The sequence below is a fragment of the Crinia signifera genome, chromosome 3, assembly GCF_055691185.1.
Source record: "Crinia signifera chromosome 3, ASM5569118v1, whole genome shotgun sequence".
NCBI lineage: Eukaryota > Metazoa > Chordata > Amphibia > Anura > Myobatrachidae > Crinia > Crinia signifera.
In genome coordinates, this window is record NC_139219.1 from 37,200,418 (window position 1) to 37,223,258 (window position 22,841).

The following is a 22,841-nucleotide window of genomic DNA, read 5'->3' on the forward strand; positions in this document are numbered from 1 at the left end:
GGGGTCCTGTAGAGGTGGTGGAACTTTTTTCCCTCTGCCACCTAATTACCCTCCTCCCCTCGCCCCCCCCCCCCCCCCCCCCCCCCACACAGTGCAATGCTTGGATGCATTTTGAACACCCATCGCATATCGCAAGTCATAAATAGTATGTGCAGAAGCCTGCAGGTACTTTTTGTACTGGATCGCATTTTGCATGCGATTTGAACTAGATGCAATCAGGCCGGCGCCACCACTAGGCAGCATTAGGCATTTGCCTAGGGCGCCGGCCACTGGAGGGCGGTACTGAGCCGCCAAGGAGAGCACCGGAACTCAGCCCAGCAGGGTCAGGGAGCGGGGAGCAGGTGAGTGAGTCATATGTACCACCACACCGAGTAGTGCCGTGCAGAAATCCCCCCCCCCCCAGGGGAGCGGGCGAGGGGGGGGGGGGGGGGCTGGGCAGGCGGCGGGGGATCTGCCTGGGGCAGGGGGGCTTGCACCGGCCCTGGATACAATGCTACATGCAATCTAGTACAAAATGCACACCACACATATCGCACAATGTGTGGGCACCTTAACATATAAGATTCATTACAACTGAGACCCTATTTATCCAAAAGACCTGACTCATTATAAAGTTGAGGTACACACTCCTTTTAACATTAATATGGGGCAACAAGCCTTGATGGCAAGGCATGCTGGGAAACACCACCACATGTTTTCTGTACAGCACTCACCTCATCGGCCAGCTGGTCAGCACGTCGCTGCATCTCCTCCAGCTCATTGCGCATGTCAGCGTCTTCGGCCATTGTGATGTGAGGTGTGCTTTGGGATTGGGGTACTCGCTGAGTGAAACAACCTCAAACCTGTAATATAAGAAATGTAATACAGTCAAGTATAATGTTATAAATAGACTATTTTTATTACAGCAATGCAGAGTCCTTCATTTCATTTCCATCACCACAAGGAAGGCACATGACAGTTAGAGGGTCAAGAGGTCAGCAGTCGACATGGACAAGATCAAATTATTGTAGACAGAAGGTCGAAACAAGATTTTTTTAACTTTTTATACTTTATCTTGCATGTGGACTCTGATTGGGTATGGTAAAGTACATGGCTTGGAAGAGAGCCATGATGCGAGGGGATGTGGTACACTAATCGGGTCTATGGGATTAAATCTACATACTAACACCAACAAAAACCATGAAAAACTCATGTCTCCCATTTCCTTGTATCAACCTTTCGTCCATGATGATCTGGTCCATGTCGACCATTTGGTGTCGACATCTTGAATGTCGAATTAGACACTGTCAATCCTTTATATCATAACCATTTTAGAGACCAAGCCATAGGCAGGTATTCAATGCGGCCGGCGAGGGGGTTAAACAGCGAGGATTGCAGAAAACCAGCAATCCTCGCTGTTTAACCCCCGTGCCGGCCGCTCGCTCTATTCAACGTTATGGGGAAATCCTCGCGGTCACAGGACGACGAGAATTCCCCAAAACAGCAAGACCCGTGGCTTATGCAGAAAACTCGCTGTATTTAGCCGCGAGTCTCGCCGCTCCTGGAGCCACATACGCCAATTCCCCCTCGCTCAAAAAATGGAGTGAGGGGGAATTGGCGTATGAGGGGGGCTGCGTTGAATACTGTCAGGGTGAGTGGTGACAGCGAGCAGGAAGCTCTGCTCGCTGTCGCCGCTCACCCACAGCATTGAATACCTGCCATAGAGATCTGGCGTTGGTATATAACTGTAATATTGAATCCCGCAAGACATTTTTTTTTTTTTTTAAAGTTTCAAATCATGTGACTGATTATTATTCCAATACAAGAGCATGGACTGTACAAAGAACAATGAATAGGACATAAATATGCGGCATATATATGAAATAGCAGTGATACAGCGCGCAGTTCTCCCAAATTCATCTCAAGTATTGCATTCGCAATACTGGCTCGGCGGGCGCGGTTGGACGGGCTGCATATTATTTCTATTGGATCGGACCCATCAGTGGCACATCGCGGGGGCCTTTTATATGTGCCGGTCCGATCATATGTGGAGGGCTGCTGAATTTGGCTGGACGGCCAATCAGCATCCAGACAGTCTTTTAAAAACATGTTTTCAAATTCAGCAGCGCTTCTCACCCCGCCGCCTGGCAAATACCGCTATAATATTCCTGGACACCGCTGGCCGCCCCCCGCTGCTGCTGCAGCTCCCCGGGGGATATTACATGCAATCGTGCAATTTATTGCACATAAAATTGGCACATCAAGTGCTAAATCATAAGAAGGCCTCCCGGGGAGCTGCTGGGGGCTCTCACGGGCAAACTAGTGTATGGGGGGCCTTAAATTTACTATAGCTTCTAAAAAGGAAAACAGGGGAAGTTGCCCATAGCAACCAATCAGATTCTATCATTTCTCTATTGCATCCTACAAAATCATAGCAATAATCTGATTGGTTGCTATAGGCAACATCACCTCTTTTTAATTTCAAAAGTTTTAGTAAATTTACCCCTTATAGTGGGGACTTAAAGAAGTACCCAGACAACTCTCTAATCACGTGCTACCTATCCCAGGACTCCTGATGTTTTGGGATATGCACACACACACACACACACACACACACACACACACACACACACACACACACACACACACACACACAGAGTTAGCAACTGATTGGTTGCCATAGGCAACTTCTCAGCGTTATCTCTCTCTAATGCTAGATACATACTAAAAGATATACAGTATTATTGGTTTGAGCCATGGCTGTTTCTAGGGGGAGGTGAGCCGTCCAATCGGCTACTGTGCTGTCACCCTGCCGACACCATCCCTCGCCACTGGAAACAAGTGGGTGTAGGCCACCCAACATGCCTTCCTTGCTGCCGGGAACAGCCATGTGATCCTCAGTGACAGGAACTCATCCATGGCTACGTGGAAGAGAGTCAGCACACTGCAGATGTTCGGGGGGAGCCCCCTGGAATGTTAGGGTATGATGATGGGGGCTTCCCAGCAGAGAGTCACATTACTTCTCCCCCATCATCATATATATTACTGACACACAGCCACAGACACTTCACCAGCCTGAAGCACCATCTGCTCACTGCGCTCACAAGATGCAACGGCTGTGGGGTATTGGTAAAAACCGTACCGGACAGTACCCCAGAACGCCGCACCGGACAGGCTCCATCTCTTATATATTTGGCTACATGTGTCAATCATCCTGAGAGTGTGTGTACAGTATAATGCTGGACAGGGTCACACATGAAACTCCACCCCCCACCCAGCCTTATACACACACACCACACATAATACACACACACACATGTAGCCTAATATATAATAGATAATACACACATATTGACCCCTGCCTGCCTGCACTACACCCCCCGCAATACCACACACCTATAATACTCACAGACACATGTAGCTCAGCCAGCGTCGATGGGGGCGGAAGGGAGTGCAGTGAATAAATTAAGTCTGCGCAGCTGCAGATCTGTGGTGCTGACATAGCAGCCTCTGGCAGCCAAGGGGAGCAGCTCTGCCTCCTCTCTGGCTGACCTTGAGTCGCAGACAGAGTCACATGGTCACAGCCTGAGAGGAGAGACGCATGATGCAGATGTGACTCGGCAGAGCTGCCTCCTCCTTTATAGTAAAGCTCTGGGCTGGCTGTAGCTCCTCTCAGGCATTTCCAATCTGCCGCTGGCCGGGTGAAGCAAGACTGCCCTGTGAGTGTCAGGCGCCACAGGTATGTCACATGTGGGAGGGGGATGCCAGCAAGTCTGGGGAAGGAGGGGGAGAGGAGGAGGTTGTCTATAATAACTTAGGGGGGGTGCACATGGCAGCAGCAACCCGCTCCCCTCCCCCCCGGTCTGCACACCCCACAGTCCTGCACACTCACCCCTGGCACACACACACACCACCCCCCCCCCCCCCCTGCCTGCACACAGCAGAAACCAGCTTCCCCCCCCGGCCTGCACACCCCACCGTCCTGCACACCCACCCCTTGCACACACACACCCCCGCCTGCACACAGCAGCAAGGTCACCGGGCAGACACACACAGGTGTACTCATTACACACTGACACACTTCCCAGGTCACCAGGCAAACACACAGGTGTACTCATTACTCACTGACACACTTACCAGGTCCCGGGCAAACACACAGGTGTACTCATTACTCACTGACACACTTCCCAGGTCACTACGCAGACACACAGGTGTACTCATTACTCACTAATATACTACCCAGGTCACAGTGCAGACACACAAGTGTACTCATTACTCACTGACCCACTTCCCAGGTCACAGCGCAGACACACAGGTGTACTCATTACTCACTGACACACTTCCCACGTCACCACGCAGACACACAAGTGTACTCATTACTCACTGACACTTCCCAGGTCACCACGCAGACACACAGGTGTACTCATTACTCACTGTCACTTCCCAGGTCACCGCGCAGACACACAGGTGTACTCATTACTCACTGACACACTTCCCACGTCACCGCACAGACACACAGGTGTACTCATTACTCACTGTCACTTCCCAGGTCACCACGCAGACACACAGGTGTACTCATTACTCACTGACACACTTCCCAGGTCAACACGCAGACACACAGGTGTACTCATTACTCACTGACACACTTCCCAGGTCAACACGCAGACACACCACCAAAATCCCTAACCCAACACACCCCTTCCCACCAACACCATCCGCCCCACCCAAAATTAAACACATTCATCCACAAATAACAATATATAATATATTTATAATTTGAATGGGGCATAGCCCCTTATGTCGGTGTGAAAAGCGCCCGTAGGGCGCGATGAAACACGTAGTTCATCAATGTATGTCATTCTGGAACTTGTAGTATCCGGTCCGGGAGGGGGGGGGGGTATATTGCCGGGGGGTGTCCCGTACAGTGGGGCTGCTCTGGCACCTGTCCCCAGGGAGAGGAGAAGGGGGAGAATATAGCCTCCCTGCATTGTCTGGAAGTGTAATAAAAACCGTAACGGTCCGGACCACACGGGGAGGCTGCAATCTCCCCTTCCCCATGTCCCTGGTGAAAGCTATCACAGGGACCCCCCACGGACAAGACACCCCCCCCAGACAGGACACTACAAGCTCCGCAATGCAGAGTTTCATGTCAGGCGCTCCGAGGTCTTGTCGGGGTCCGGTTTTTACTTAGTCCTGTCGGTGGCTGGTGGGGAATGCGTGTTGCAGCAGATTCCCTGCCCACACAAGTTTCTGCCTATTCTGGTGAGTGTGTTTTATTTTCTCCTATGTTGGGTGTAAGCCGGAAGTCTTGTCCTGCAAGTCTATGCCCCTTATAGTTAAGCAAAGCCCCCTTTCTAAAAAAACAAAAACTGATCAGATTCTAGATGTAATTTAATAAAATGTACTAGGAAAGTGAAAGCTTCAGTCTTATTGGTTGCAAAGGACAAAACTGCTATTTATAAAAGGAGATAACTTAACGTATTTGCCATATGACACAGCCTACGGCTAAAGTGTCACCTGGAGAGAACTCTTCACTGACATGGGAACAAAGGGATCTATTTACTAAGCATTGAAGAGAGATAAAGTACTGTACATGCCAACCAGCTCCTAATTGCCATGTTACAGGTTGTGCTTGGAGCTGGTTGGCTGGTACTTAGGGTGACCAACTCATCCCTTTAATCCGGGACACATATTAATTACACAGGTTCTGTGGCAGTTTAAAACCAGGTGAAATGGAGTCTTGAGGTGTGGCAGTTTAAAACCAGGTGAAAGCCAGCCACAGAACCTGTGTAATTAATATGTGTCCTGGATTAAAGGGATGAGTTGGTCACCCTACTGGAGGGCGGTTTCTGGATGACTCGCAAGGGTGCGAATTCGTGCCCAAGCGAGTCCACCAGAATAAGGGCCATAGACCCCAAAGCCATGATAAGGAAAGTCTCTTATCAGACAGGCTGTCCTGGCATGACTGATATGGTAAATGGTTTCATTAAGCCTTCTGCAGAGGCGTAGCGAGTGCGGAGCCAGTGGAGCATGAGCTCTGGGTGCTGACTGATCACAGGGCTCTGAAGCTGTGCACCACCAGCCCACCTGCCTGCCTCGCCCGCTCCCCGTTGTGCATGGCTGTCTGCCGCCTACCTGCCTCGCCCGCTCCCCACTCCGCGTTGTGTGCGGCTGTCCGCCGCTATTTTTAATTCGAGTCTCCCACTGGACCGGGGCGCTAGCCAATAAGCGCTTGCAGTACAGCAGCCAATCAGAAGCATTGGTGGTTGCTGGACTGCGAGCACCTATTGGTTAGCGCCGCGTTCGAGCAGGATACTTGAATTGAAAATAGCAGTGTACAGCCGGGATACAGTACTGTATTGCTACTGACACATGGTTACGGCTGTAAGTGCCGCCTGCAGCACAGAGACAACTACTCCTACCTACACTGGCTGCACAGGTGCTGCTGCTGCTGCTGAGGAAGCTCTTTCTCTCTCTGCCTGGTCTGTCCCACAGGTCACCTCATGTGTAGCTCCCTCCCCGACCTGTCAGGCAGCATTCATAGGATATGTTGTCTCTGCTTACCTGCAGAAATGCGACAAGCAGAAGTCGGACTACACCCTCCCAGTATGAGGATGGGACTCGTCCATGTCGATATTTCATATTTATTAACACATTCTGTGGGGGGGGGGGGAGGGTTCCATATGTGTATGGGGGAATGCGTTCAGCATCCCAACAGTGGCATTGGCATAAGGGCATGTGGCTTTATGTGTAATGGGTATTACAACGATCGCTAAAATGTGCAGTGGGCATTACGGTGTGTGGTATAATATTAGACCACGTCCCTTTTTGCTGCGCAAGAGCCCTGCCTAGTACAAATCGGGCGGGCGTGAAACGTGCCCGTGCTCCGGGCACTGTGGCACCTAGCTACACCACTGGCCTTAGCCCTTTAGCAGTTGGTGTAGTAGATCAGATGTACTCATCTATTGGTTACTGGAGATCTACACATTGTTTAAATGGACATCAAACTTGTTCAAATCTAAATTGGCAACTCATTAAATTGTAATTATAATGTCTAATACTCCAAAGACTGTTTACATATTCAGGTGCCTACTATACGCTTACTAAATGAGAGCTTATTGGGCGGGGATAAGAACAAATGGGAAATGTTTTGTAAATATTTGAACAGAAAACATCCAGGGTGCAGCCTGCGCCTGACAGCTGGCAGAAGGCAAATATGGGAGAACAATGTATGTACAATATGAGATCCTGAGGCTATGGAGCACAGCACAGTCCTGTGAAATGTTGATGTTGGACTGACCTGCTCTATAAATAATGCAACACCTGCTTCTGCTGCTAAAATTAGGCACATTCATATTTGTGGGAATCTTTTATTATTTATTATAACTGAAGTCATAGAAAACATCAATGGAAATGACAAGACAGACACCATTCAGCGGAGCATCTCATCTGTACATTATTAGAAAGATTCTAAATATTGCTACATATGGACCTCTGTAGCTATCCATCATTAAGGCTAAGTAAATTACATTTTGGCAGTGGTGGTTTTTACCCCCCCCCCCCCCCCCGGATCAAATCCGCCACTCTTCTCAACTTTTACGGTGGCCGGAAGTCTGACCTGCCAGTCACCTGCAGTAGGGCAGTCCCCCCCCTCCGGGACTGCCAGTCCAGGCTGCTATAGGCAGAGAGGAAGCCACTCTCTGCCTTGCCGTGCAGCCCAATCTAGATTCTATGGGCTGCAGCTTATGCAGTCCATAGAAGCTGGGAATATGCGAATGCCCAGTACTGTTGCCCATCTCCAGGACCATGGGCGGTAGTGGGGACTGGGAGCAGTGTGATCAGCGGTGGGGACTGGGAGCGGCAGTGATCAGTGGTGGTGACTGGGAGCAGCGGTGATCCACACCAGGGACTGGGAGCAGCGGCAGGTGGGGTTGTGCTGGCTCCTTCGATGACAATGCATAGTAAACAGTGGGCCAGTGGTTCTACCAGCAAGACCTGGGATGCTAATACAATCAAATGCAAACCAGGCACTTCTTTTCATTCTGCAGGTACAAGGGCACAGTTTAGTAACATAAAACTTATTGTATGTACAGCAAAATGGGATGTACTAAGGGCAAAATCATGTGAAAAACCTATAAAACTGAGTTTGTTGCATTCTCCAAGCAGTATGTATCAAGGCCCAAAAAATAAAACTTTCTGCCCGATAGAAGGATGTAGATAACACTGTGCATAGAAGCCGTGGTGTCACAAAGGGGTTCAAGTGGCACCGCTAAGGTCCTGTAACAATAACAGCAGAACCAACCTCCTAGGGGTCATTGCGTAAGAGCCGGAACTCCAGCCACAGCCGTATCTAGCCGGACCCTTGGAAAACAGGGGGTTTGGCAGGATACAGTACATGAAACATCCCACCTCAAGTTTGTGGTCATACTGAATGAAAATGTTAATATTGGGCATAGTCCCAGACCGTCTTAGTGATTTCTATTACTCATACAATCAATTTAATTTACAGTATTTTATATATATATATATATCAGGGTTGCCAACCCTCCCGGAATGGCCGGGAGGATCCCGAAAATCGGGTCCCCCTCCCGGCCCCCCGGAAAGGTGGGCCACCCTCCCGGATTCCGGCAGACCCCCTTCCGCACCCTAACATACCTGTGGGTAGAAGCTATAAATTGCAGCGATTTGCGGCTTTTCGGTGGAAGGGGGTGGGGCTAAATATGCTAATCATGCCTATTTAGCCCCACCCCCTCACCGGAGACCCGCATATTGCGGTATTTGCATCACTGGGGGCAGGACTGATGATGTCTCCATCAGGCCCCGCCCCCAGAAGTAATGCTGACAGTCTCCTCTCCGGGGTTCTCCCGGAGAGGAGACTGTGAAAGTTGGCAACTCTGATATATATTTTTATATATATAGAAATATGTTGGATATGTACCCCTCAGGGTGGTAATCCGCACGGCACTCCAGGGTTTGAAAAAACGTGTTTTTATTTGTGCAACAGTTTCGGGGTTAGACCCCTTCGTCAGGCATACAGCTTAAACAGTGAATAAGTGAACAAGTGCCATACCTTATAGTGTATTGGAAGGCCCCCAGTTCCGGGATCGTGTGCGGTCAGCGGCGGACAGGAAGCGGTCAGTCGTCATGATGACGCAAAATGACACACTTCCGGAAGTCCGTCTAGCCCGGCTCGGTACCTTGGTAACCGTCTTCGTTGCCAAGCAAAACAAAGCACAGTTATTAGGACGTTGCCTGGGTTACAGCCCGCAATGATCTCTTGGTTGGGGGCTTGGAGGAGTCAAAATAATTAGACATATGGTGCTGTGAAAAGTATAAACGTACTACATACACTAAAAAACATTAAGCAATACTAACATGTAAGGTTATACAAGTGGCTATAGGATAAGTAAATCTAGACAATAGATAGTGGGTATAGCCAGCACGCTTTAGGCACTGATATATAGCTGTTTGAAAATTGCTCTTAAAGCTACATGACACCAAAGTCCACTGTCGACTTCCGTGTCGACTAACAAGTCCAATACGGTATATACATGAAAAAAGTTAACGAAGCACATTAAAGCAAAGTGTTCCACATAATCCTCTCATTGAGGCCACGCGGATGTACAGTGTCCAGGTTATGTATCCACCTGGCTTCTAGGCGTAAAAGCACTTTTTGTCGGTCTCCACCCCTGGCCATAGGTGGAACGTGGTCGATAATAAAGTATTTCAAAGACGATAGGGGGTGACCCATGCGTTTGAAATGAGAAGCCACCGGTTGGTCCATTGGCTTATTTTCCAGTGCCGCTTTTATAGCGGACCTATGTAGGCCCATTCTTTCCTTAAACTCTCTAGTAGACATCCCCACGTAATATAGCCCACACGGGCAGACCAGCACATACACAATGTATCTTGTACTGCAGGTGAGGATATGTCGAATGGGGTACATCTTATCCGAATGGGGGTGTTTAAAAGCGGAGCACTGGACCAGATACTGACAAGTAGTGCATTTAATGCACTTATAGCACCCATTAGCTTTGGTCCTGCGAGTATTGGATCTATTAACATCGAAGCCTGTCACATCTGTGTGTACGAGCATGTCACGTAGATTTTTTCCTCGTTTGTAACACGTCATAGGCCGTATATTGGTAAAACATGGCAAGCTTTTATCCGTGGCCAAAATTGGCCACAGGGCCTTGCTGGCAATAGGGATCAAGCTGCTGTTAACATCAAATGTTGTTGTCCACGGGAACACATCCGATGTTTTTGATGGTGTTATTCTGTCGGTGTTTAATAAATCTTTTCTGTTTAATCGCAGGACTTTAGTTTTTGCTGCTATTAGGTCTTTCATCATATAGCCACGTTGGTGGAATTTATTTATGATAATATCCAATTCTGCAGGTAATTGAGATGTGTTGCTGCAGATACGGGCTGCTCTCAGCATCTGTGAAAAAGCCAACCCACGTTTAAGTGGCGGAGGGTGGTGGCTGCTGGCCAGCAGAAGTGTGTTACGATCTGTGTTTTTATAAAAAATACTGGTGCTGATGACGCCATTGTTGAGGTGGATAGATACATCCAAAAAGTCAATATTGTGTTTATCCCAAGAATAAGTGAATTTTATAGGTCCCGGTTGGTTATTTATTTCTGTCATCAATTGAATGAACTGCTCAGGGGTTCCTTTCCATAGCATGAACAAGTCATCTATGTAGCGGCAGAGAAAGATGATATATGCCTTGCTGGTGTCCTCATCAAAGAATAGCTTTTCCTGTCGTGCCATGTAGATGTTGGCATACGACGGTGCCACCGCCGATCCCATGGCACACCCCTCGAGTTGTAGATATATTTGGCCATCAAAACGAAAGTAGTTTCTTGTCAGAACAAGTTCTAACAGCTGTAAATACAATAACCTGTCAAACGGAAACTCCTCTCCTAGAGATTCCAGGAGATATTGCATAGCAAGGAGGCCTTGGTCATGGGGGATGGAGGTGTATAAGGAGGACACGTCCATGGTGCATAAGATAGTATTTGCAGGCAATGTCGGGAAGTCCCCCAGTCGGTTCAGAAATTGTGTGGTGTCTTTTAAATGAGTATCATGACGGACTACGTAAGGTTGTATAAGTGTGTCCAATAGTTGGGACACTGGCTGGAATAAACTGCCCCGGGCAGATATAATTGGACGGCCGGGCGGGGATGTAGGGTTTTTATGAATTTTAGGGACACTGTAGATCACGGGAATGATGGGATGTTTAGTTGTTAAGGCATCAAGCATTTTCTTATCGATTTTGTGCTCGGTGACAGCTTGTTGTAAAACTGTCATGAGTTCTTTTTTGTATTTTTCTGTGGGATCCGTTGTTAGTTTCTTGTAGACTTTGTGATCAGAAAGCTGTCTCATAATTTCTGCTTTATAGGTGCTGAGGTCTTGGATGACTATTGCCCCGCCTTTATCAGCGGGGCGAATAGTGATGCTTTTATCATCCTGTAGTGTTTTGAGCGCTTTTCTTTCTTCTGCTGGAAGATTGGGGTGAAAAACAGTAGAGGCTGCTTTGAATCTGTCCATGGAGGCATTCATCAATCGGCTGTAGGTTTTAATAGACGAATTATGCGAGACAGGGTCATATGTAGAATGGCTGTGTGTACGGACAAAGCTTGCTGTAGGGGAGGTATCATTTTGTGCTTCACTGTATTGAAAGTGCTCCCTGAGGCGTAATTTACGACTCATACGATGCATGTCCAGTTGCCAGTTGAATGAGTCATGCCGGTTTGATGGAATAAAGGATAAACCTTTATCAAGCACCGCTGTCTCATGCACTGTAAGGGGCCTGCTTGATAAATTAAAGATTGCATTTATTGGCGGCTTGTGGCTTTTGTAGAGCCTTTCGGTTTGACCGCCACGGCGGGTTCTTTTTTGCTGCCGCGGCCTCTTCTGGTAGTCACCCCTAAAGGGGGCCGTTTGTTTGAGGCGCTCTCGTCCGATTCGTTTAATGCAAAGTCGCTGTCTGATTGTGATGACATTCCTGCCCGCATTGCTTCAGCCTTTTTCATGCGCCAGTTGCTGCGTGAGTACGATCTGGTCTGTCTTGAAGGGGGCTCGTTTCCTGTGAGCCAGCGGTATACTTGGTTTGTTTCATAATCATTGGTTACCGTGGCCAACTTGGTCTTTTTGAACTTTGTTAGTTCTTTGCGATATGTATCACATTGCTGTTTAAGTTTATTGGCCCATGTATCAAACTCGCTGGATGACAAGATGTCCCGATGGTCGATGTTGATTTTTTCTATTTTTTCTTTAGTTTTTTTCAGCTCCCGGCCCACCTCCTCCACCACAAGCAGCATCAAGTCCAGACTGCACTTGTTAAGTACAGCCACCCAACGCCTGCAGAATTCCGGACTTGACCTGCCTATGGTGGGGACATTGCGGACACGGAAGCCTCTTGGGATATATTTTTTCCGATAATAATCGCACCCTAACATACCTGTGGGTAGAAGCTATAAATTGCAGCGATTTGCGGCTTTTCGGTGGAAGGGGGTGGGGCTAAATATGCTAATCATGCCTATTTAGCCCCACCCCCTCACCGGAGACCCGCATATTGCGGTATTTGCATCACTGGGGGCAGGACTGATGATGTCTCCATCAGGCCCCGCCCCCAGAAGTAATGCTGACAGTCTCCTCTCCGGGGTTCTCCCGGAGAGGAGACTGTGAAAGTTGGCAACTCTGATATATATTTTTATATATATATATATATATATATATATATAAACTGTAACTATACAGTTGTTTCCTCCCTCATCCTTGCCGTGATGTGTTTGCTCATGAGCACCCATCGCGGCAGTAACTACATGCGATCGGTGTGAACAGTCGCACCCATGACATTTTTTTTTGCGAATAGTCAGACCCACGATCCATTGATAATGCATTGTTCAATGGATCGTGGGTCTGACTATTCGCAAAAAAAATGTCATGGATGCCATTTATGCCCCTTTCAGACCGCACTTTTTACCCGTTGTTTTGCCGTTTTGTTACTGTTTTAATAACGGTAATTTGTGCAGTCTGAAAGGTACAGAGTGAATTTCCCGGTTCTATTGAACTGGTATTTCTAAACGGAAATAAAGCAGGGTCCTACCCGTTTCACACCCGTTTTTTTTTTCACCCACTGTTTTCTATGGGTTAAAATCAGGCTCATGCTGCTTTCAGACCGCAAAACTGGCTTTGACCCTGTATTGGAAAACGTTTCCAAAACCGGGTCTGCCAGGTAAAACCCCTTTCACACCGCATCTCTTAAACGGTATATTAGGGAATACAAACTGTTTTTTTTCCTAACCAGATTTACCCCTCCCTGTTGGCACCTGAATGACAGACCTCTGATTGAGCAGCTTACCAATAAAAGTGTTGTGCAGTTGAGAGAGGCATAGATGGGTCAGCATTAGGAGGGATTGCTGACACCTGAGTGCCATTGGAGAAGCCAGGGGTATCTCCAGGTAAGCTGGCTCTCAGATGTTGTAAGCCATTATCATGTGGCCTTACACTGGGCTATTAGGCCCATAAATTTGTTATTGTGCATGGGATGGGTTTGGGAGTGTGATTCCCCCTTTGTTGGTATGGCTGGTCTGCTCCAGGGTAGCACACCCTAACACTTTATTAACATTTATATATTTTTTTCCCTATTGTATGTATTATTTTAATCACACCTTCACCTCCCTACATAGCACTTATGTGCTTCTTATTTAACACCTACTAACTTTCATTTGTGTGCTGCCCTGGAGTAGTCAGCCTGTGTCGGCATGTTGGGGGCCCACACCCCAGACCCATACCCAGTGTTAGGGACCCCCAGTGACAGAGACGCCTTGACGTACGGCCTGGGGGCTTAACCCTATATCTGCAGATATATGCAACCAAGATCTCTGTATTATCTGATGATTATTATATGTATATTTCTCATTCAGTGTGCAATAGGGATACAAACTGTTTTTTTTCCTAACCAGATTTACCCCTCCCTGTTGGCACCTGAATGACAGACCTCTGATTGAGCAGCTTACCAATAAAAGTGTTGTGCAGTTGAGAGAGGCATAGATGGGTCAGCATTAGGAGGGATTGCTGACACCTGAGTGCCATTGGAGAAGCCAGGGGTATCTCCAGGTAAGCTGGCTCTCAGATGTTGTAAGCCATTATCATGTGGCCTTACACTGGGCTATTAGGCCCATAAATTTGTTATTGTGCATGGGATGGGTTTGGGAGTGTGATTCCCCCTTTGTTGGTATGGCTGGTCTGCTCCAGGGTAGCACACCCTAACACTTTATTAACATTTATATTTTTTTTTCCCTATTGTATGTATTATTTTAATCACACCTTCACCTCCCTACATAGCACTTATGTGCTTCTTATTTAACACCTACTAACTTTCATTTGTGTGCTGCCCTGGAGTAGTCAGCCTGTGTCGGCATGTTGGGGGCCCACACCCCAGACCCATACCCAGTGTTAGGGACCCCCAGTGACAGAGACGCCTTGACGTACGGCCTGGGGGCTTAACCCTATATCTGCAGATATATGCAACCAAGATCTCTGTATTATCTGATGATTATTATATGTATATTTCTCATTCAGTGTGCAATAGGGATACAAACTGTTTTTTTTCCTAACCAGATTTACCCCTCCCTGTTGGCACCTGAATGACAGACCTCTGATTGAGCAGCTTACCAATAAAAGTGTTGTGCAGTTGAGAGAGGCATAGATGGGTCAGCATTAGGAGGGATTGCTGACACCTGAGTGCCATTGGAGAAGCCAGGGGTATCTCCAGGTAAGCTGGCTCTCAGATGTTGTAAGCCATTATCATGTGGCCTTACACTGGGCTATTAGGCCCATAAATTTGTTATTGTGCATGGGATGGGTTTGGGAGTGTGATTCCCCCTTTGTTGGTATGGCTGGTCTGCTCCAGGGTAGCACACCCTAACACTTTATTAACATTTATATTTTTTTTTCCCCTATTGTATGTATTATTTTAATCACACCTTCACCTCCCTACATAGCACTTATGTGCTTCTTATTTAACACCTACTAACTTTCATTTGTGTGCTGCCCTGGAGTAGTCAGCCTGTGTCGGCATGTTGGGGGCCCACACCCCAGACCCATACCCAGTGTTAGGGACCCCCAGTGACAGAGACGCCTTGACGTACGGCCTGGGGGCTTAACCCTATATCTGCAGATATATGCAACCAAGATCTCTGTATTATCTGATGATTATTATATGTATATTTCTCATTCAGTGTGCAATAGGGATACAAACTGTTTTTTTTCCTAACCAGATTTACCCCTCCCTGTTGGCACCTGAATGACAGACCTCTGATTGAGCAGCTTACCAATAAAAGTGTTGTGCAGTTGAGAGAGGCATAGATGGGTCAGCATTAGGAGGGATTGCTGACACCTGAGTGCCATTGGAGAAGCCAGGGGTATCTCCAGGTAAGCTGGCTCTCAGATGTTGTAAGCCATTATCATGTGGCCTTACACTGGGCTATTAGGCCCATAAATTTGTTATTGTGCATGGGATGGGTTTGGGAGTGTGATTCCCCCTTTGTTGGTATGGCTGGTCTGCTCCAGGGTAGCACACCCTAACACTTTATTAACATTTATATTTTTTTTTCCCTATTGTATGTATTATTTTAATCACACCTTCACCTCCCTACATAGCACTTATGTGCTTCTTATTTAACACCTACTAACTTTCATTTGTGTGCTGCCCTGGAGTAGTCAGCCTGTGTCGGCATGTTGGGGGCCCACACCCCAGACCCATACCCAGTGTTAGGGACCCCCAGTGACAGAGACGCCTTGACGTACGGCCTGGGGGCTTAACCCTATATCTGCAGATATATGCAACCAAGATCTCTGTATTATCTGATGATTATTATATGTATATTTCTCATTCAGTGTGCAATAGGGATACAAACTGTTCTTTTTCCTAACCAGATTTACCCCTCCCTGTTGGCACCTGAATGACAGACCTCTGATTGAGCAGCTTACCAATAAAAGTGTTGTGCAGTTGAGAGAGGCATAGATGGGTCAGCATTAGGAGGGATTGCTGACACCTGAGTGCCATTGGAGAAGCCAGGGGTATCTCCAGGTAAGCTGGCTCTCAGATGTTGTAAGCCATTATCATGTGGCCTTACACTGGGCTATTAGGCCCATAAATTTGTTATTGTGCATGGGATGGGTTTGGGAGTGTGATTCCCCCTTTGTTGGTATGGCTGGTCTGCTCCAGGGTACCACACCCTAACACTTTATTAACATTTATATTTTTTTTTCCCTATTGTATGTATTATTTTAATCACACCTTCACCTCCCTACATAGCACTTATGTGCTTCTTATTTAACACCTACTAACTTTCATTTGTGTGCTGCCCTGGAGTAGTCAGCCTGTGTCGCATGTTGGGGGCCCACACCCCAGACCCATACCCAGTGTTAGGGACCCCCAGTGACAGAGACGCCTTGACGTACGGCCTGGGGGCTTAACCCTATATCTGCAGATATATGCAACCAAGATCTCTGTATTATCTGATGATTATTATATGTATATTTCTCATTCAGTGTGCAATAGGGATACAAACTGTTTTTTTTCCTAACCAGATTTACCCCTCCCTGTTGGCACCTGAATGACAGACCTCTGATTGAGCAGCTTACCAATAAAAGTGTTGTGCAGTTGAGAGAGGCATAGATGGGTCAGCATTAGGAGGGATTGCTGACACCTGAGTGCCATTGGAGAAGCCAGGGGTATCTCCAGGTAAGCTGGCTCTCAGATGTTGTAAGCCATTATCATGTGGCCTTACACTGGGCTATTAGGCCCATAAATTTGTTATTGTGCATGGGATGGGTTTGGGAGTGTGATTCCCCCTTTGTTGGTATGGCTGGTCTGCTCCAGGGTAGCACACCCTAACACTTTATTAACATTTATATTTTTTTTTTCCCTATTGTATGTATTATTTTAATCACACCTTCACCTCCCTACATAGCACTTATGTGCTTCTTATTTAACACCTACTAACTTTCATTTGTGTGCTGCCCTGGAGTAGTCAGCCTGTGTCGGCATGTTGGGGGCCCACACCCCAGACCCATACCCAGTGTTAGGGACCCCCAGTGACAGAGACGCCTTGACGTACGGCCTGGGGGCTTAACCCTATATCTGCAGATATATGCAACCAAGATCTCTGTATTATCTGATGATTATTATATGTATATTTCTCATTCAGTGTGCAATAGGGATACAAACTGTTTTTTTTCCTAACCAGATTTACCCCTCCCTGTTGGCACCTGAATGACAGACCTCTGATTGAGCAGCTTACCAATAAAAGTGTTGTGCAGTTTTTAGACACTGGCAGACCCGTTTTTGGAAACTTTCTAAAAACAGGGTCAAAGCCAGCCAGCTCTGCCATGTACTGTCCCAACTAACTACAGTGTACTGTCACAACTGACTGCAGTGCTCTGCTGCTGCAGTGATGTGCCCTGTACTGTCCCAACTAACTACAGTGCCCCCACCCCCCCCTGTGCAGCCGGTACCTCCGTAATTGCGGAGGTACCGGCTGCACAGGGGGGGGGGGTTTCTTAACACATTGCGGAAGGTGGGTGTGGGGAGTCGACCCACGAGCGCGTGGGGGGGGGGCGGCGGGGGGGGGCAGCTCCAGTGCTGTGAATATTTAATGAGCGCTCATTAAATATTCACTGCGCTGAATTTAGGACCCAGCTCATTGGCTGGGTCCTAAATACCGTTTCAGACCCGATTTTTATGCCAAAATACCGGGTCTGAAACAGGTAGGACCCTCCATTTTAACCGTTTTACAAAATCGGCTTTTGTAAAACGGTAAAGTGGTCCTGTACCTTTCAGACCGCACAGATTACCGTTTTAAAACAGTTAAAAATCGGCAAAATACCGGGTTTTAAGAGCGGTCTGAAAGGGGCATCAGTGTTGTGAAGGAACAAAAACTGCATTGAAATACCGTTTAAAGACATGCGGTGTGAAAGGGGTTTTAGCTGGCAGACCTGTTTTTAGAAACGTTTTAAAATACCTGGTCAAAGCCAGTTTTGCGGTCTGAAAGCAGCATAAATAACATTCTGACAGATAGGAGCTGATTGGCTGGTTATTTATCACACTCCACTTTATCAGTTTTTGAAGCTTGATACATCTGGCCCTCTTTATTTGTTACTATTGAGCTATGTATCCGAATCAGGATTTTTCGGTAACACAGGTCGGCAATGAAAAACGTTAACATAATTACGGTTTTTCTGCATTCGGCACCTTGACGTGTTTTCTGAGGCCTGGATATTTGTTAATGTCACACAGCTATCCGAGATGTATTAGTACAAGGACAAGAAGATGGATAAGATTTTAATTATGTTTTCTTTCCCCGGGCTTTACGGTCATGTAATTATTATATTGTAACTAGCGGCTGTTCTGGATTCTGATACAGATTCTGTTCATGTGGTAGCTAAAAGATCTCTCTTTCTCTCAGATATGTGGTTAGTGAGCTATTTATTAAGACCCATGAAAAAGGAACATTGCATTACATCGCGTGGTCCAGATTATTATTATTATAATTTTATTTATAAGGCGCCACAAGTGTTTTGCAGCGCCGTACAAAGGAACAGTACAGGGAGACAAAACTTGGTATAACATTGAATAAATAACAAAAATAGAGTACAAATAAAGAGCGCCACAGATCAATATATATTACAGCTTAAATATAAGTAGTGAGGACTCAATTAACGTACTACTAGAGGCTTGTGGCCAATGATGGAGATGAGTATGCGGACAAAGATGGTCACTGAGTGTTGGAGTATAGGAGAGCTGTGAGCGACATGTGAAGAGAAGTGGGCTTTGACAACAGGAGGGAAGAGGGCCCTGCTCAGAGGAGCTTACAATCTAGTAGGAAGGGGAGACAGACAGATTACAAGAGGTGCAAGCGAGGGAGTGGTGGTTAGATAGCAGGATGTAAGCAGGCACGGGGTCGGAGAATCAGCTGGTTTATGCAGTGGAAGGGTACGCTTTGGTGAATAGATGAGTTTTCAGTGCCCGTTTGCAAGGTCGGGGAGAGTCTAATGGAGCGAGGGAGTGCGTTCCACTGAAGGGGTGCAGCACGGGCAAAGTCCTGTACTCTAGCAGGGGAAGCAGTGATCAGGGTGGAGGAGAGACGACAGTCATCAGCCGACCGTAGAGGGCGGGAGGGTGTGTGAATGGAGATGAGGTTAGAGATATATGGAGCAATGGAATTAGAGATGGCCCTGTATGTGAGTGTGAGGTGTTTGAAGAGGATTCTGTAGGGGAATGGGAACCAGTGCAGATTTTGTTGAAGGGGAGTGGCAGATTCCACAGTAGGGAGGTATGATAATGATATACTGTATTAATGTAGTTTGATTTATTGTTACTATTCGATTCTTATTGTAGTTCTGAGGTTTGTAAATACTTAACAGACTCTAAGAATTTACCAATAACCCAGTACCTGCTTTTTACCCAGGGCTGTTATGAGTGTGTGTAGACCAAGCACTCTTTTACAGCCTAAAAGTGCCCCCTTTTTTAGACACATTGGAGGAAATTCCCTAAGAGGTGAGTTCTATTTCACAGGGGATGTTGCTATGGGCAACCAATCAGGTACAATTTATTATCTTCTAGAAGGTGCTAAATATATAAGTAGATTCTGACTGGTTGCCATTGCAACATCTCATGTAAAAAAGAACTCCCATCTTAGTAAATTCAAAGAAACCTGACCAGGCCAGTGTAAAACCAGGATTCTACAAAGGATTGGCTTTGCCCAGGGCAGCGGGGGGCCCATTTATGTCAGCAGCAGCGTCCATCTCTCCACGGTGACCGCATTGCTGAATAAGTGTAGATTTACTTGGGGGAAAACCATTAGATTGTGATTGCGAATGGTTTTCCCCGTGTGTACAGCTGCAAACGTATTGGCATACAAACACAGGGGAGGGGGACCATTGCGGGGCACCGTTTACCTGATCACTGGGTTCAGAACATTCGCAGCCAAGTCATCAGGACTGAATCAGGCCCAGAGGGCGTAATGTACTTAGCACTGCATCCGCAATGAGGTCCATCCTGATCAGGGCTGACCCAAGCCTAATTTTTTTTGGTAAGGAAACATAGATTTTAATGCCCCTCATTGTGGGCGGAGCTATAATGTGGGTGCAATGCGGTGAAACGCATCGTCTAAACGCAACTCCCCAACATGTGAGTCCCCTCTTTTTGTTTAAAAAATACTGATCCTAAAAGTTCCAGATGAGGATTTAGATCTTCAAAAATTCCCAGGTGACTTTAATTACCCATATTATATAAATTAAGGGCTATCTTATGTTATACAGGTAGAGTCTCCCGCATCCGTAAATCTCTTATCCGAAATATTCCAAAAAGCTTGGTTTCCCGCCCCTCTTTTCATACTTACCAAGTCCCCCAATGTCCACGGCGGCCTTCAAAATCTTCTTCAGCGTCTTCAGCAGTCCCAGGAGTGCATTGTGCGAGTGCACGGGCACGTCGGTAACGTGACTGGCGCGCCCACGAACTCACGCAATGCACTCCTGGGACCGCCAAAGAGGATCCTGAAGGCCTCTGTGGATGCTGGGGGACACTGTGGACATCGTGGGACCATTGGGGCACCACCAGGAGACCAGGTAAGTATTTTGTAAAAATTATATTAAAAAAACCCGTAAATATCCCTTATCCAAAATTCTCGCGGTTCCGAGGATTTTGGATAAGGGATACTCGACCTGTACCAGGATACTAATATTGCCAAGCACATTTACACAAATATTATCCACAGGAATCACCATACCTCATGTTGCTTGTAACATCCTACAAATCTACGACGACTTGACGTGCCATTGCTTATGATATAGCTATCAAAATCATACGTATAAATGGATACTGCAGCAATGAGTTACAACAATAAGCAATAGATTAATAGATTGCAAAATTGCTAAGTGATCATAGTAGAAATGTTATACATGAAAGCTACACATTACATAATCATTATACTCTGTGCTGCTCTAGTGCCTAGGAATTCATTTATTTAATAATGACGTCACATTATTTCTGACCTGTACCTGTTCCTTCTAATATTCTGGACTGCAGCAGCAGCAGCAGCAGCAGCCGATTCACAGCTGATTTGGAGATAAGTCTTCATCCGTGCTTTATTTTAGCCTGTGTAGTTCAGAATACTATCCAGCATGGCAAAGATTAAACAGAATGGAAGCAGAGGATTTATAGGAACACTAATATAGCAGCACAGGTTATACTGACCAATCAGCTAAATGACTGCTCCATGTGACCTGCTGGGTGATATTATAAGTACTACGCTTTAATAGTCACATGACCTGGGGATTATCTCAGGCCCCTGTGCAATCCTCCCCGCTTGACAGTCTTTGAAGGAAGGAGCTGCCTGCTCTCAGGTGCTTAGCGACGATAGTGACTGTGGATTACCTGTGCCAATTAACCTATTTCTAAATGCAAACTGTAATCATGCCCAGTGTTAATACGCCCCACTAATGCCAGCTGCAGGGTGATAATAAGGTAACGGCGCTCGGTCCATGTAGGGACATTTAATTATATGACACTTTTCTATTTGTCACACTAGTATTAGATATCAAAGTGTGATTTACGAAGATTTTCTGCGACTAGGTTTCAACTGCGTGGTACAGGCTTTGTGTATTATTTGCAAACATGATATAATTGGAATTTGCATAATGATATAAGGCATGCCTACGTTTTAGAAGATGCAGTATAATTATATCAGAAGGAAAATAAGGGTAACCTGAACAGACAGCTGCCTTGGGAGCAGTGACACTCGAGGTTTGTAAGCTGAAAATTAGGCACACTCCATTTCCATTTGAAAGCAGGCAGGGCAAACGCACATTTACATCTCCTGACAGACCTTTATATGGTGGTACTGAGGACAAATCTTCCATCTCCAATATAAGAGAGTGTATTTATATAATTGCAGTAGAAGCGGAACTCAGGGAACAGAAAGCAGACATCATTTGGTGAGATGGGAACGATTCAGACCTGCTTGCTAAGCAGCATATTTTCCCTGCCTAGAGAGCAGGAAAACACCACACGCTGCCCGTCTCCACCCCAGCGAACATCTGCCCCACCCCCCCCCGCACTAATCCCAGCATTTGCATGCAAGGGGATGTGCATGCTTACACATACACTCGCATGCAGGTGCATGGGCGAAAAATCATTCAATGGTCGATTATTTGTTTTTTCCTATTGGCAAATAAAAGTCCGTCTAGGCTACCTTTTATTTCTGACGGACATGGCCGAATTCGGGGGGGGGGGGATGTCATGTGACGTCAGCTGCCCGCGCAGACCAGACATTGACATGCCTGCGTTCACAGGGGGATGCCCTGCGGTTTTCTGGTCGCACCCATCATTTTTCTGGGCCAGGAAACACATGGGTAGATGTATGACGCAGTGATAAGGGAGGAGAAGTGATAAAGCGCCTGGTACTTTATCACCGGCCAATCAGCTCCTGACTGTTAAGTTACAGGCTGGGTTTTAAAAGGGACAGTCAGGAGCTGATTGGCCGGTGACAATGTACCAGGAACTCTATCACTTCTCCTCCCTTATCACTGTTACATACAGGGTGTTCCCTTGCTCCAGCCCACTGTCCACCCCCTACCCCTTCACATTGTGAACGCCTCATCCTGTGTTATATTCGCCAAATGCGTTCGCACAGCGTGTCTGCGCATGTGTATTTGTGCCCACACGCATCTGCAGACCCAAAACATAGGTCACTGGGCCGATTTCAGTCCATACTGATCCAACCTGACTCTGGGCCTGTGTTTATTGATCATTCTATTCTATTACATATATAGGGCCGTCTTAACA

At 46.8% G+C, this 22,841-nt stretch overlaps 1 protein-coding gene across 1 annotated transcript in view; it reads right to left on the reverse strand.

The window, feature by feature from the left end:
* SNAP25 (synaptosome associated protein 25) overlaps positions 1–22,841 on the reverse strand; it is a 134,748-nt gene that overhangs the window by 64,132 nt on the left and 47,775 nt on the right. Inside the window, exon 2 of the mRNA XM_083175647.1 lies at positions 714–842. Coding sequence (XP_083031773.1) covers positions 714–785 — 72 coding nt within the window. The 5' untranslated portion in view covers positions 786–842. The remainder of the gene's footprint in view (positions 1–713; positions 843–22,841) is intronic.